Source organism: Aotus nancymaae, unplaced genomic scaffold (assembly GCF_030222135.1).
Source record: "Aotus nancymaae isolate 86718 unplaced genomic scaffold, 86718_ANA_hifiasm-v0.15.2.pri h1tg000003l, whole genome shotgun sequence".
Classification (NCBI taxonomy): domain Eukaryota; kingdom Metazoa; phylum Chordata; class Mammalia; order Primates; family Aotidae; genus Aotus; species Aotus nancymaae.
In genome coordinates, this window is record NW_026988414.1 from 1,453,753 (window position 1) to 1,471,060 (window position 17,308).

The 17,308-nt window shown below is 44.7% G+C and overlaps 1 protein-coding gene across 4 annotated transcripts in view; it reads right to left on the reverse strand.

Annotated features, from left to right (window-relative positions):
• The window catches only part of FUBP3 (far upstream element binding protein 3), a 57,606-nt gene that overhangs the window by 30,032 nt on the left and 10,266 nt on the right, over positions 1–17,308 (reverse strand). For all 4 annotated transcript variants that reach the window (XM_021674080.1, XM_021674081.2, XM_021674083.2 and 1 more), the window contains exon 2: positions 11,299–11,404. In XM_021674080.1, coding sequence (XP_021529755.1) covers positions 11,299–11,404 — 106 coding nt within the window. The remainder of the gene's footprint in view (positions 1–11,298; positions 11,405–17,308) is intronic.

Sequence of the window (17,308 nt, forward strand, 5' to 3'; positions counted from 1 at the left end):
CCTATCATGTTCAATTGAATGGAACTACACTCATTCTCCTGTAAAAAAGAAAAAATACTGAGTAAAACAGTCCTATTTCCACTAATGATGTGTGCTGGCTGACAATGCATCTTCTTGCTTCAAAAGTTCCCCTTGGTGCCATTCCAGCACATGCAGTGTAGTTCTCGTTTACATTGTGCGCTAATGAACTGCCTGGGCTGTAAGTCATTCTACAAGATCATAAATTCTTTCTCAAGAGTAATACTCTGCCAGTTTTAATAATAATCTCTAAAAAAAAAAAAAAAGGTGGTCAGGTTGGGTTCGGTCACTCATGCTTGTAATTCCAGCACTCTGGGAAGCCAAGGCGGGCAGATAACTTGAGACCAGGAGTTCAAGACCTGCCTGGCCACCATGGCGAAACCCTGTCTCTACTAAAAAAAAAAAAAAAATTAGCTGGGTTTTAAGGTGCACATCTGTAATCCCACCTACATGGGAGGCTGATGCACAATGAACTCAGGAGGCAGAAGTTGCAGTGAGCCAAGATCGTGTTACTGCATCCAGTATGGTTGATGTAGCAAGGCTATCTCTGAAGTAAATAAAACAGACAATAGCAAAAAAAAAAAAAAAAAAACGGTGATCAGATACATATTTTTCCCTATTATCGAAGAGAAAAAAAGATTTCATTTTTTTTCCCCTCCTCCAAAAAAAAGCACTGGGAAATACACCCAACTTTGCAACACGCATCAGCTATCATAGTTACACCCCCACTCCCACCCTAGCCCAAGGAACAAAAGTGCCAATTCCTCCTTCCCAACAGCTCAGCCAGCATGAGCTGGCACCCACACAGAACGGAACCACTGGCCAGAGGCAGGTGAGTCAGTCTGCCAGGGGAAAAATGTCAGTTTTTATGATTGCAAAAACAAATAACCCAAACCTTCCTCTTTAGATTTTGAAAACAATCCTCTCTCCTCTGCCTCTTCTTTGGATTGGCTATCTCCTCTCACTGACCAATGGCTTTCCACACCCCAGCCCAAGTCAGTAACACACACTTAGCAGTGAGGATTCAGGGAGTTTTTAGAAAGCCTTTCCCCAGGGACACTACAAAAGCTTCCTGTGTTCTAGGCAGCAACTCTTGCTCCAGAGCCACAAAACACTGATATGCTAAGTTCAGCTGAAAGTCCTTTGGCAAATGTAATTTGTCATTAATTTTGCAAATTATTATTTTTTTAAAGTGAAAGTAAATTCAAGTTTATCTCAATAATGTCATCTTTTTTTGTTTGAGACAAGAGTCTCGCTCTATCTCCCAGGCTGAAGTGCAGTGGCGCGATCTCGGCTCACTGCAACCTCCACCTCCTGGGTTCAAGCGATTCTTCTGCTTCAGTCTCCCAAGTAGCTGGGATTATAGGTGTGTGCCACCACGGCTGCCTAATTTTTGTATTTTTAGGAGAGATGGGGTTTCACCATGTTGGCCAGGCTGGTCTCGAACTCCTGACCTCAGGTGATCCACCTGCCTCGACCTCTGAAAGTGCTGGGATTACAGGTGTGAACCACCTCACCCAGCCAATAATGTCACTCTTACCTGTAGTCTACTATAAGCTTCTGTGAGTGGAAACAGCACCACCCCCAGCAACACTAGCTGCTTTCCTGGGTGCCTCACCTGCATGAACCCACTTAGTCCTGCGAGAACCCACCTTGGAGACAGCTGCTGTCACTGCCATTCCCATCTCACTGAAGAGGAAGGTGCAATCACATGGCACCCAAGCCCTCAGAATGGCGTGCAGGTGAGGGGCCTTGTGCCCATGCAAACATGTTATCTTTACTGCTCAGAGGAGAATCTGCCTAAGCCAACTCAAAAAGCCGTACAAAAAATAAACAAAAGCATCCCAGGAGCCGTACACTGACAGCTGTGGCTGTGCACGATGCAATCCTTGAGGACCTGGTCTTCCCAGGCAAAATTGTGAATCCACATGAAATTGGATGGCAGCCAGCTCATAAAGGTTCACTTGGACAAAGCATAGCAGAACAATGTGGAACATAAGGTTGAAACTTTTTGGTGTCTATAAGAAGCTCACGGGCAAGGATGTTAATTTGGAATTCCCAGAGTTTCAATTGTAAACAGAATGACTAAATAAAAAATATATTCACAGTTAAAAAAAAAAAAAGTCAACAAAGTCACCTTTGCCCTCAGGAAGCTTAGAGTCTAGCAGGGAAGGCAGAAGGCAACAGATGAGGCGGCCTACCCTAGCCTTCAGGGGTGTGTTGAACCCTGCACCTTCTCCCCAAGTGCCTAAGAGGAAAAAGAATTCTATGATACTATATTCATAGCCTGAAGCTTTACTTTCATTTAGGTCAGTGTCATGAAATCAATATGGGGGTCACAACCAGCTTTACAAAAAAAAATAAAATAAAATAGAAAACCCAATGTACCATTATGTAATAAGGGTAATGTATTTCATAAAACTTTCAGTCACACATGTGTTTTAACATGTCCGTACTAACTAGTTCTCATGGGAACAGTTTTTCTCACATTGGGAGTGGTATTTTTTTTTTTTTTTAAATTCTGAGATGGAGTCTCACTCTGTTGCCAGGCTGGAGGGCAGTGGCATGATCTCAGCTCACTGCAATCTCCACCTCCCGGGTTCAAGCGATTCCCTTGCCTCAGCCTCCCAAGTAGCTGGAACTACAGGTGTGCATCACCACTCCTGGCTAATTTTTGTAGAGACTGGGTTTCACCATATTGGCCAGGATAGTCTCAATCTCCTGACCTCGTGATTCGCCTGCCTCGGCCTCCCAAAGTGCTGGGATTACAGGTGTGAGCTACCACGCCCAACCCGAGAGTGAAATAATATTTCTTAAAGTTTGAAAATAACATGATATAACCCTCATGATAATCTGATGAGGCAGGTATCATCAGGTCCATTTTACAGACGAGGAAACAGAGGCTCAGAGACGTTAAGGAGTCTGCCCAGGGTCAAACAGCTAACAACTAGCAAAGCTGGGACTCAAACCCCGATCTATCAGACTCTGAAGTCCACAGGTTTAAGTGCTACACTATTACAGCAAATGAGACAGAGACCCAGGTTCAACCTCCCTCTGTCACTTACCATGTATCTATCCGGCCTTGGTCAAACCACTTACTTATCTAGACACTGGTTTCCTTAACTACAACAGGAGGAGTTTAAACTTCAGGCTCCCTTCTGACCCTGATCTTTTCTTACGCGGCCCCCTCTCCCCCAACTCAGTCCCTAACCCCTGGCCATCACTCATCTGTTCTCCATTCCCAAAAGGTTACAAAAAGGGGATCATGCAGTTTGCCGTTTTTTGGGGATTGGCTTTTGGCACTCTGCATAATTCCCTGGAGATTCATCCACGTTGCTGGATGCACCCAGCATTTGTTCCGCTTTCCTGCTGAGTACTATTCCATGGTATGGCTGTAGCGCAGCAGAACCATTCACCAGTTGAAGGATGGACCGGCTGTTTTCAGTTTGGGACTATTATGAATAAAGCTGCTATGTGAACAGGCTCTTGCGTGAACATCTGCATTTTCTTGGGGATAAAGGCCCAAGAGTGCGGTTGTGGATTGTGCGGTAAGTGCCTGTTTAGTTTTGTAACACTGCAAAACTGTACTCGAGAGAGGTTGTTCCATCAAGCTGAACTCTGGAAACCTATGAATCCTCTTTTAATTTGGCAACGACTTTTCTTCCCTATTAACAGCTGCGAAGAATGTAACAGGCATTGTATATGAGTTCGAGTTATATTTCTGTCACACTGATGCCACAGGTTTAGCTCATTCATTTTTGCGGAAAATGTCTACTATTTTACCTAGCTAGCTAAGCCAACTGTCAACCAACCAGTCAGATCATATTTGCCAAGGGGAAAACTCTCACTGCCTTTCTCCAACTTACACATATGTACGTACCCACGTGACCATGATCTCACTTCTGAATTATAATCCTCAAATGGATAGATGGGTGAAGAGAGGGAGGAAGAAACAAATGAAGGTGGCTGGGCTGGGGGCAGGGCACAGAACCTTTGCCAGGAGTTGTCAGCTGGATAAAACCAGACCCTGTCCCCTTCACTGTTTCTTTTTTTTTGAAGACAGAGTATTGCTCTGCCACCTACGCTGCAGTGACGTGGTCTCGGCTCACTGCAACCTCTGCCTCCCGGGTTCAAATGATTCTCATGCTTCAGCCTCCCGAGTAACTGGGATTACAGGTGTGAGCCACCATGTCTGGCTTCTTGTTGTATTTTTTGTAGAGACAGGGTTTTGCCAAGTTGGCCAGGCCGGTCTCAAACTCCTGACCTCAGGTGATCCTCCCACTTCAGCCTCCCAAATTGCTGGGATTACAGGCGTAAGCCACCGCGCCCAGCCTCCCTTCTACCCAGCCTACCAAGGCTCTACACTTTGTTACCTAGGGATTCTCCATTTAGAATTCTTGCCTGGTCCCACTGTTTGAGGATTTTTCCATGCCAAGTGACTGCCCACCGTACACCAAAATTGGGGAATGGGAGAAGGGGTGTGGCAGGAAGGACATAACCTTCCCGGGCAGACGAGACTCTCAGAGAGGCCCGTTTTAGGGACAAGGGCAGACAGGAGGCAAGGAGCTGGAAAAGGACCCTGGGGAGGGTGCCCATGCCCACCTGCCCCTGGAAAGCTTTCATCCACCCTTGACGACAACTGTTCGACCACATCCCAGTCTCACCTTACCTCTTCCCTCTTCACAAAAGGCAAACCTCCCTCCTAACCCCTCCTACTCAGGAACTAGGTTTTGGTCTTGGCTTTTCATCTTTCCAGCATCTGTCATCACCCCCCATTCAGAGAAAGTATCAACACCTGTGAGGTTCACTTTCCTCTTTCCAGAGTGGAGACTGGTGTGCGGGTCACAGGCAGGGGTCCCGGCGTCATGGCTCTCACCACTCGCTAGCACTTGTACACAAGTCCTATCTCTCCTGAAGGGCTGATTGTCAAATGTCTTTTTCTCCTCATTCTTTTTTTCATCCTTCCTTTCCTCCTTTTCAGTCCTTACCCTATGCCACAAGTACTAAAACAAAGCGTGGAAAGGATCATAGAAACAGTCTATTTCACTCTTCCTGCAAATCATTCATTTGATAGTACACCCCAGAATTCGTCCTTTACCCATAAGAATACAGCAGTTCCCCCTCATCCATGAGGGATATGTTCCAAGACCCCTGGGAGATGGTTGAAACCATGGACAGTACTGAACCCTGCAGACACTACATTTTCTCCTATACATTGGTGAGTGGGTAGTGTACACAGTGTGGACACACTGGGCAAAGGGATGATTCATGCCCAGGGAGGATGGCACAAGACTTCACCATGCTACTCAGAACAGCATACAATTTAAAAATTAGGAATTGTTTGTTTCTAGAATTTCTTCTTTAATATTTTCGGCAGTGGTTGACCATGGGTAACTGAAACCGTGGAAAACGAAGTCATGGGTAAACAGGGAGCAACTGGATGATCAAGATTAGAAAATGTGGCACTATATAAAAGGTGCTGTTCTTCAGCAGGGCATGAAGTAAAAAGAATAAAAAGTGGGGGAAAAGGTGCCACATAAATAGCAAAGACGAGTCTTTGCCAGAAGAGGCAGGCATAATTTCAAAGCCCCTCACGCGGCTTCCCCTGCCACCCCAGTGGTGAGGACAGCACTGTGCTCTTCCGAAGCCCTGGTTTTGGTGCCACCCTCTACACAGAGCGCAGGGAGAGGGTGAGGTCTGCTTAGTTCAACTAAAAAAGTTCAAGGGGACAGGACTCCCCAAAACTCTCCTGGGGAAGAGAACTAGAAAGGCTTTGCTCTTCATCAGGAGAGATACAGAGGGGCAAACAGGAAGGGACTCTCCGTCTGTCCATCAGTGCTGGGCGAACATGGGCAATCACTTGTTTCAGGTGGTGAGGGCAGTTAGACAGTGAAACACGAGATGGGAGATTTGTTTAAAGAAACCGGAGGAGGGGTACTCTCTATACACTTCCCTAACTCAAGATGAAGAAAATGTTAATCACCTGATGAGGCTGATTTTAGATGAGGGCTGGCAAATTAAGCTTGAGGGCCAGCTGCCCGCTTCCATGAAGTATCTTACTGGCTCACAGCCATGCTCATTTGTTTATGTAGACTCTATGGCTGCTTTTGAACCCCAACAGCACAGCTTAGTAGGTAGGATACGTAGCATGCAAGCTTAAATTTATTTTTGTTTTGAGATGACTATGTCGCCCAAGCTGACTGCAGTGGTGTAATCACTGCTCACTGTGGTCTTGACCTCTCAGGCTCAGACAATCCTCCCACCTCAGCCTCCCAAAGTACCGGGATTACAGGCATAAGCCACCCTGTCCGGCCCCTAAAATGCTTACTATCTGGTCCTTTATAAAAAAGCTTATTGCTAGGTGCAGTGTAGTCCCAGCTATGTAGGAGGCTGAGGTGGGAGGATTGCCTGAGCCTGGGAGGTAGAGGCCATAGTGAACTGTGATTGTCCCACTGTACCCCAGCCTCAGCAAGAGGGAGACCCTGTCTTTAAATAAATAAATAAATAAATAAATAAATGAACACCTTAAAGCTTAAGGTCAGGCACAGTGGCTCACACCTGTAATCCCAGCACTTTGGGAGGCCGAAGTGGGTAGATCACCCGAGGTCAGGAGTTCAAGACCAGCCTGGCCAACACGGTGAAACCTCCCCCTACTAAAAATACAAAAATGAGCCCGGCGAGGTGACAGGCATCTGTTATCCCAGCTACTCGAGAGGCTGAGGCAGGAGAATTGCTTGAACCTTGGAGGCGGAGGTTGCAGTGAGCTGAAATCATGCCACTGCACTCCAGCCCACAGGCGACTGAACTAGATTCCATCTCAAAAAAAGTGAAAAGAAAAACCTTGCGAATCTCTAATTTAGATTACATTTAAATTTGCACTTCTAAACCACTTAGCTAATACTATTCTCTTAAATTTGGAACTTACTTTTCTGAAAATTTTAAAATGCAAATCATAGCAAACAAGGGGGAACTTTGGGCATAAGGAGTCCATAGGAGATGAAGCCAGTCTTATGGTCACATCTCTAGGCTCTACTAGGAGAGGTGCGTGGCAGGACCCAGTAACTGCAGAAGGAAGGAGGGGGTGTTGTCTGCCCTGAGCAGAGTACAAATACACTGCTTTAGAAATTCAGAGAAGGATATGGCAATATCCACTGGTGAGGTGGGTGCGTGAAAAAGGGAGAAGCGGGAGAAGAGGAAGGAAGGAAGCAAGGCAGGGAGGGACGGAGGGAAGATGGACCAAGAGGCTAGGTGGCATGTGGGCTGAGCACTGAAGAAAGTCATAAGATAAGGAAGAGGACGAGTTTCTAGGAGGAAGTTGGCGGAGCAGGAGCTGGCCAGGTAAGAGCTGGGCAGGGAGAGTGAGAGAAGAGCCAGCGGCCAGGCTGCTCCAGAGTGCCGCGCGGGGACAAGCCCAGCAGGGAGGGCAGGCGATGGCCAGGTTGGAAGATCTGCACTTCCCTGGCTCCTGGAGGAATGAAACTGGTTGGACTGACTCCAGGGAGGCTCCAGCTGTAGCATGAGAGAAGCACTGGATGGAGAAGGTGCCACAACTGAGACCAGAAGACAGATTCCTGAACTGGTAGGGTGTTAAGGGTACATCTCAGAGACTGCTGGAACATGTGGGCGTCAAGACTGAAGATGCAAAAGGTTGAAACGGCCTGATCCAAAGCTGGAGGGTGGTGGAGGGACTGCTGATTGAGCTGCCCAGAGAGAGGCATCCAGGCAGGCTTTCAAACTGAGCTCCAAATTCTGCTTCTGGTGTTTAAGCAGGCTCATAAACAGCCTTCCGACAGCCAGCTCAAAACTGCCACTCCCTGAAACACAACTAACCCAAACCCCTTTCTATACCAGGAACAAATCCCTTCCCTTGTTCGACTGCCTAGCATCTTAAAAAAAAACTTGAAATATGTACTTTTAAGAGACATGGTTTTGCTATGTTCAGCCCAGGCTGGCCTGGAATGCCTGGGCTCAAGTTTTCCCACCACTGGGAAAGCTGGGATTACAGGTGTGAGCCACCATGCTGGGCATCTCTGGGAATTCTAAGAGGAGATGGTCGTTGTTTTTAGATGTGGGAGCCTTTTGGAGAAAATTCTTTAGACTCATATTGAAGACTTTAAGGGGACAGCACTCATTCGACTGTAAAAATTCTTGTGTATTTACAAAGCGTTTATGACACAAAACAGAAAATTCACCCTGGGGCCACTGGAACTAAGATAACCATGTAAACTGCTTCTCCAAAATGGTATGCTGTGTGTGATCTTTTTATATTTGACTGGTGTTAGTGATTCTCTAGACCAAATAGGGATGACTGCATTATCTGCGTTTTTGCCTTAGCAGAAAGCTGTAATGCAAAGTAGCCTTTTTACCTTTTCAGGGCAAGCATGCTTTTGTTCCTCTTAGGAGTCAGCAACATAAAAACAAAACTAAGTTGTCTGCCTCTGTGCACATATCTCATTAATGGACAGTGTCTCTCTGGCCCAGAGTTTCCAGAAATCGAGATCAATACATTTCACAACTCATTCAGCCTTTCACAACAATTTCACAATTCAGCCTTGTTTTCTTCACCCACTGCTTAGAGTTGAAGTGTTAAAGCTTGTGCTTGCAGTGAGCAGGTATCTGCTGTCCTCTGCATAAGAATACCTGAGTATTTGCAAATGAAACCCTCTGGCATTTTGCAGACATTTTTCTCCCATTAGTCCACTGCACACACATTTGAAAGAAATTAGCACCAATAAAGAGATTATCCATGTTGATAAAGAGAACTGGGTCATAGGCGGATGTAGCTGACTTGGCCAAGATCACCCAGTAGGTCTGGAATCTCGCTTAAAACCTTGGGATCATTATTATACTGTGTATTTTTATTTCTTTGTTTTGATAACCATAATTTTTTCCACATCTGCCTTTTGGAGAATAAGTCTTTACAAACAGAAAATGACCATGGTTTCTCTTTTTCCTCCCTCTAATTATTAAGCCGTCTTATAGCAAGCAAGCGAGAACGGTTCTGTGCCATGCCGAATCTCTCATCATCCCAGGACACTTGGTCTTACGTAATAAGAGACTGTATTTGAAGAACAAGGAATTTCCCTCAGGTTTCTTACATTCTGCATTACAGCTCAACAAAATTAATCCCATCTTCTGCTGGGCACTGTTTAAATGACAGGATTACACATATGGTTTTCTCTCCAAGCTGTTCTCCACGTGTAGAATTTGAGGTCTGCGTCGATCAGCTGTCTTCTGGTAGGGGTAAGGCCACTGGGCCACTCTCTTGAGAGAGTAAGAATGTGAATAAGCAGATCCTGTGAAGGGAAGTATGTTCGTGTTTACCTGGCAGCCTTCTAGGCTCACAGTCTTGCTGATGGTGTGATGAAAAGTTTAGAAAAGCAGAGGCAGACAAAGTGGCTGAATTCTGGCACATTTTTCTTGGCACTAAAGATTTCCAAAGGCTGTGGAGCTGTCTGTTTGCTTTGGCTTGGGCTTTCTTTGACAGAAGCTATTGGATCACTTCTTTAGCAATATGAACTTTCTAACTCTCCCCTGAAGCAGGGTTCTTTAACCTTTAGGAGGTTAAAGTTTAGCCCTCTAGAACTTTTTGGAGGTATTATTTGGGTCTATTTAAAAATACTTCAACTCAGCCATAAAAAAGAATGAGATTCAGTCATTTGCAACAACATGGATGAAGCTGGAGATCATCATGTTAAGTGAAATAAGCCAGGCGGAGAAAGACAAATATCACGTGTTCTTATTTGTGCAATATAAAAATCAAAACGGTTGAACTCATGGACAAAGAGAGTAGGAGGATGGCTACCAGAGGCTGGGAAGGGGAGTGGGGCTGAGGGGGCTGAAGGGAGCGGGTTAATGAGCACAGAAAAAAAGAAAAAGACCTACTATTTGATAGCACAACAGGGTGACTATAGCCAGTGATAATTGTACGTTTTAAAATAAAGAGAGTAACTGGGTTGTTTGTAACTCAAAAGATAAATGCTTGAGGGGATGGATAACCCCATTTTCCATGATGTGCTTATTTCACATTGCAGGCCTGTATCAAAACATCTCATGTACCACATAAATATATACACCTATGCACTCACAAAAATTCAAAATAAATTTTTAAAAAATACTTCAACTCTTAAGTTAACTACAAAGAACCTTAATATAGGGTTTATTCAGGACATTGAGATTTGTGAACAAGTATATGAATTGGAGGATTGAGAAATGTACTAGGAGGCGTGGTGGCTCATGCCTGTAGCCCCAGCTACTTGGGAGGCTGAGGTGAGATCACTTGAGCCCAGGAGTTCAACTGCACCACTGCACTCTAGCCTGAGACGTGTGTGATCCCATCTCCAAGGGGAGATTAAATACAGTAACAACAACAAGAATTCCTAGAGACCAGAGAAATGAGTCATGGCAAATTATATTTTTCTATGTACATAAAAACATGCAGTTTTGGGAGAAAAGACAACACAATACATACTGTTTTTCACATAATACATCACAGAAATATGCACAAACATAAATGACTGGGTACATAGCGACAGAAAAAGAACACAAAAGGAGACACTGACTCACTTGACTACATGCAAATTCACGTTCATCTAGTGTACTTCACTATCGCTTCTATAGCAACAGAAGACAAAATACGATCAGATGTCCAAGCTCTCTGAAGAAACATATCTGATAGGTACTCTGCCAAAGTGCTGGCGATGGGCACCTCTAAGTGTTCTCAAATTCTTTCTGGGATGTAGTACGGCATATAAACCAGCCAACAAAATGACAAATAAATAAATGAATTAAAGAAAAGGGATGTTTCTAGAAAGAGCCTGTCATAAATGGGAATGGTGAAAAACCTGGCAGCTAGACTGCAGAAAGTCACCATTCTTCTCTTTCTTTCAGGTCAAGATGTAGCCACGGCTTCCTGAAAGCCATGCACCAAATCTTAGCTTTTCTTTGGAGAAAAGTGGGAATTTTGATTCCCATGTGTGCTGAAGAACGGAGGGCTAAATCAAATAAAATTCTCAAATAGGTCAAATTACTTCCAAGCTGATGCTCAGGGGCCAAGTCTTTATCTCAGAGCCTAGCTGAAATGATTTCTGTATTATCCAGGCAAATAGGAACTCAAATGCTGAAGAACTGCTGAGAAAAATCATCCTGAATACTTCCCTTCAACAATTCCACTCAACACAGTGACACTTTAGAGAGTCGCTAAGGTAATGGCTGACAAATTCAAACTTAACTGGCAGGTTCACTATCACCTGAAAGGCAAAGATATTTCTGGCAACTTACCTCCATCATCCAAGGGCCGTTTTTGTACTCCATATCCGTATACTGAGGGGTCCACTAGAGGTGTGGAATTATTCAAGTGAGGAATTGAATCAATTTTAGCAGCAATCTACAGAGAGAATCAGATTTAAATACTCAGTAACAAACCATGGCTCTATCTGAGGGAGAAAGACAAGCGTCCTCTTTAAAGGGCTGTTATCCCATTTCTCCCCTGACCTAGATTAATGGAAGGCACCGCCATAAGAGCACAAATACTTTTCACTGTTAAGTGAGTTCTCCTTTGGTCTCAATAATAACGTGTCTTAAGAATACTTTCAAAAATGTGTCTCTACCAGTAAATTAGTATTTGCTTATTTACTTTTTTGAGATGGAATTTCACTCTTGTTGCCCAGGCTGGAGTGCAATGGCATAATCTCAGCTCACTGCAACCTCTGCCTCCTGGGTTCAAGTGATTCTCTTGCCTCAGCCTCCCAAGTAGCTGGGATTAAGGCATGTGGCACTGTGTCCGGCTAATTTTGTATTTTTAGTAGAGATGGGGTTTCTCCATGTTGGTCAGGCTGGTCTTGAACTCTCAACCTCAGGTGATCCTCCCACCTCGGCCTCCCAAAGTGCTGGGATTACAGGCGTGAGCCACCGCACCCGGTCACAAATTAGTATTTTTAAGTCACCACTTAATACATAGGCATGTCACATCTTAAGGAAAAAAAAAAAAAAAAAGCAAGCCAACAATTGAAGAACTTTCTTCAAAAGGTTTAGGTTTTCTCACAGGGTTCCCTTATGCAACAAATTCCCCAAGAATATTTGAAAGGCCTTCCTTGTGTGCTCAAATGTTACAAAGGGGTCTTGCTCTGTCATCCAGTTGGAGTGCAGTGACGTGATCATTGTTCACTGTAGCCTCCATTTCCCAAGCTCAAGTGATCCTCCTGCCTCAGCCTCCCAAGTAGCTGAGACTACAGGTATACACCACCATGCCCAGCTAAATTTATTTATTCATATTTTTGGGGGGATAGAGTTTTGCTTTTGTCATCACCCAGGCTGGAGTGCAATGGCGTGATCTCAGCTCACTGAAACATCTATCTCCTGGGTTCAAGCACTTCTCTTGCCTCAGCTTCCCAAGTAGCTGAGATTACAGGCGTGCACCACCATGCCCAGCTAATTTTTGTATTTTTAGTAGAAACAGGGTTTCACCACGTTGGCCAGGCTGATCTCGAACTCCTGACCTCAGGTGATCTGTCTGCCTTGGCCTCCCAAAGGCCTATTTTTTTTTTGTTTTTAATAGAGACGAGGTCTCAGTATGTTGCCCAGGCTGGTCTCGAACTCCTGAGCTCAAGCAATCCTCCTGCCTGTCTCACAAACTGCTGGGAATAGCACTTGGCTAATCCCATGGCTCAAAGGTGTGAGTTATGGTGCCCAGCCTGATAATTCTTTAGGAATACACCCATTCTATAAACTTTAATGTCTATAATTGATGTGTGATCTATAGATGCTTGTCTTTACTAGAAGTGTCCGAACAATTTTAGAAGGATTCCTGCAGCAGGGAAAGGGAGGTGATCTCTAAGAGCTATTTCAACTTTTAATATTTATTATCAGTGAAAGAACAGAACATAGCTTGTTAAAAATTTCCCCCCAGAAACAAACAATATGCAGAAGTTCTTATCTACCTTGTTCTCAGCAGGAAATTGAATGTGATCTTTATAATAAATCAACTCTTTCATTTAACCAAAGGAATATTTACAGCAACTACTCTTGACGTTAATCCCTCAGTTAAAGTTAATAAGCAGGGGTCTATCAAGGGGCAGCTGGCATAGCTGTCCCCCAGAACAAAGTCTTCAGTGGTAGTTCTGAGCTAGTCCAAATGTTCCCAGAAGTCTAAGATCTATTGGGACCAACAGAAATTACCTGAAACAAATAAACAACCAATAACGATCATGATACTGAAAACCAGACACAGGATTTCAACAGCGGACATCACTGTCTGCTTACATTTACTAGTTCTGTGATGTTGAGGCAAGTCTCCTTCCTCTCTGCATAAGCCCCAGGGTAATACCGTACATTTCATAGTTTTTGAAAAGGTAATAAGATCCCTGAAGGCAGAGGAATACCCGAACACATCACAAATATACTAGGATTGTAAAACAAGGCAATTCACCCAATAAATGTTAAGTACCTACTGTGCGATGGACTTTTTAAGGCACTGGAGCTTTTGTGGTGAAGAACCACCAGGCCTGGTACTTAAGAGTCAGCAGCTGGGGGGGAAGTTAAAGGTAAACCAGGTAATCAATAAACTGATCATTTTGGCAGGTGATAACCATTACCACAGTAAGAGAAGATAATGTCACACAGAGCATGCTTAGGAAAGCTGCTTTAAATAGGGTGATTGGGAAGGCCACTACGAGGAGTGACATCTGAGTCCTACGTGACAATGAGGAGCTGGCCACATAAAAATCTGAGAAAGTATGTTCTAGCAGAGGAACTTGTACAAAAGGCCTGTGGGGCTGGGTGCGGTGGCTCACGCCTATAATCCCAGCACTTTGGGAGGCCAAGGCGGTAGATCAACTGAAGTCAGGAGTTTAAGACCAGCCTGGACAACATGGTGAAACCCCATCTCTACTAAAAACACAAAATTACCTGGGCATGGTGGCGCATGCCTATACTCCCAGCTATTTGGGAAGCTGAAGCAGGAGAAGTGCTTGAACCCAGGAGGCGGTAGTTGTAGTGAGCCAAGATCATGACATTGCACTCCAGCCTGGGCAACAAGAATGAAACTCCATCTCAAAAAAACCAAAAACCAAAAACCAAAAACAAAAACAAAAAAACCCACAAAGATCCTGGGGCAGGAGCAAGCTTGGTAGGTATGAGCCTGGAAAAGAAGTCCATCTTGCCAGCGTGGAAGGAACTAGATGTGTTCCAAGAGGTGGGTAGTTCACATTGGACCCTTTCAGGTTACGGTGAGGCGCTTGAGTTTCACAGGAAGGCTGATGGGCAGCTACTACAAGTCGTAAGCAGGAGAGTAACATGATGATTTATGCTTCTAAAAGATCCCCAGCAGGTGGGCGCGGTGGCTCACGCCTGTAATCCCAGCACTTTGGGAGGCCGAGGCGGGTGGATCACGAGATCAAGAGATCGAGACCATCCTGGTCAACATGGTGAAACCCCATCTCTACTAACAATACAAAAAATTAGCTGGGCATGGTGGCGCGTGCCTGTAATCCCAGCTACTCAGGAGGCTGAGGCAGGAGAACTGCCTGAACCCAGGAGGCGGAGGTTGCGGTGAGCCGAGATCGCGCCATTGCACTCCAGCCTGGGTAACAAGAGCAAAACTCCGTCTCAGGAAAAAAAAAAAAAGATCCCCAGCCAGGCATGGTGGCTAGCACAGGTAATTTCAGCACTTTGGGAGGCCAAAGCAGGATGACTGCTTGAGGCCAGGAGTTCTAGACCAGCTTGGGCAACAGAGTGAGACCCCCAACTCTACAACAAAATTAAAAATTAGCTTTGATGGTGGTGCATCCCTGTAGTCCCAGCTACTTGGGAGGCTGAGGCAGGAGGACTGCTTGAGCCAGGGAGTTTGAGGTTATAGTGAGCTATGATGGCACCACTGCACTCCAGCTGGAAGACAGAGAAAGACCCCATCTCTTTAAAACAACAACAACAGAAAACAACAAAAAGATTCCCTTGACTGCTAGGAGACAAGATAAGAAGAAGGAAGGAAGGAAAAGATAGTCTAAGCCAGGGCTCAGCAAACTACAGCTGGTGAAGCACTTGCCTTTGTAATTAGAGTTCTGTTAGAACACAGCCACACTCATCTCAGAGCAAGACTTCAACTCAAAAACAAAACGAAACAAAAAGACAGGACCTCAAACACAAGCTCTACATGGCATTGTCCCTGCTCCTTTTCAATGACGCCTCTGGGCTTCCAGATCTTTTCCCTTCCTTCTTTATTTCTGAGATGGAATCTTGCTCTGTCACCCAGGCTGGAGTGCAGTGGGGCGATCTTGGCTCACTGCAACCTCCGCCTTGTGGGTTCAAGCGATTCTCCTGCCTCAGCCTCTCGAGTAGCTGGGATTACAGGCCTGCGCCACCATGCCCGGCTAATTTTTGTATTTTTAGTAGAGATGAGGTTTCACCATGCTGGCCAGGCTGGTCTCGAACTCCTGACCTCAGGTGATCCACCTGCTTCAGCTTCCCAAAGTGCTGGGATTGCAGGCGTGAGCCACCGCACCCGGCCATTTACTCTTCCTTCTAAAGTAGCTAAACTATATTGCTGAGTCCTTGACCTGCCTTTTAATGTATGTAGTAGTTTCATGTCATTTTTTCCTCCAAAACTGACATGATAAAAGTGTTACGATAGCTTCTTGTTCCTGATTTAGGTTAAATCAACAAGCCTTCTTCCAAAATGTGACTGAGCCTTTCAGGTGTTTTTTTTTTTTTTTGAGATGGAGTGTTGCTGTGTCGCCAGGCTGGAGTGCAGTGGTGGGATCTTGGCTCACTGCAACTTCCACATCCCGGGTTCAAGTGATTCTTCTGCCTCAGCCTCCTAAGTAGCTGGGACTACAGGTGCGTACCACCATACCCAGCTAATTTTTTTTTTTGTTTTTTTTTTTTTTGTATTTTTAGTAGAGACGGGGTTTCACTATGTTGGTCAGGCTGCTCTCGATCTCTTGACCTTGTGATCCGCTCGCCTTGGCCTCCCAAAGTGCTGGAATTACAGGCGTGAGCCACCGCGCCCCACCTCAGTTTTCTTCTTAATTCACACTTACTTCTTTATCTACAATTTGGGAAATTTCTACTATGAGAGAAGCAGTACAGAATCACAGCTGAGATACAGCTCTGAAGTGAGGAAACTGCATTTGGACCCTGGCTAATCAAATGTTACGTATGAGTTCAACACTACAATATATAATTTACATTTATACTAAGATACAGCCTATGTTACATACACTATACTGTAAAGAAACAATATACCTCATTCATCCACGTACAACCTCGTTCTAAAAAAATGATTTTAAATGCCTAATAAAACAGAATTAAGATGTAGTGAGAGCTACTCAGCTAAAAGCACTTTAAATACACTGTCTCGTTTATTCCTCGCCACGATCCTCTAGGTGGCTGGTATTATTTTCATTTTAAGATAAGAAGAACGGGCTCAGACGTGGAGTGACCTGCCCAAAGTCACCCATCTTATAAGCGGCAGAATCGGGCTGCTCTATTTTATTCCTTTCTTAATAAACTTGCTTTCAGCTTACAAAAATAAAAAAGTGGCAGAAACAGTATTCAAACCCAGGTCTCCCTGACTCTGGAGTCCAAGTAAATAGTATATTGAAGGTTCGATGATATGGTAAAAACCGTAAAGGAGGTACACAAATCATTAAAGTTAGAAAACATTAATTTTCTATTTTCAATTAATTATTCCCAGTGCACATTTTCAAGACTAAAATTCTCTGACCACTTGGCTGCTCCCTTCCCTCCACCTAATATTTTCTTAAACATATCTCAGTTCCCAAGGACTTAAATGAAACCTAATGACTTCCAGTGCACAGAGCTCAAGCAATTCTTCACATAATCGATCATTTTAAACAGTAGCTACTTAACGGAAGTGAGGTACAGTCCCCAGTTCATAATGGTGTAGGCCAGCAGATGAAAGCCAGGATAGTCCACAAAACCAAGGCCACTCTACTCCTTATCGGCAAGCATGACCTTGAGGGGACTCTGCTACCAATTTTCTACCATACAAGTTATCTTCCCCCTTTTCAGGGGAGGCAAATGGGTTATCTCACTACCTGTGCTATTTTAAGCACAGTGATAAATGAAAAATAAATCAATGTCACAGACACTTAGCCTCCACTACCAGTAGTTAGTGGAAACTCAGGGGAGGAGAGTACTGGGCCAGGAATCAGTCAACAGTCCTGGAGTCCCAGCCAGTTCTTCTCGTGTGTGACCTTGGGCAAGACCTTCAAGAGCCTTGCTCCTTGGTGTCTTCACCTGGAAAATGCAGGGGCAAACTAAACCAGGGTTT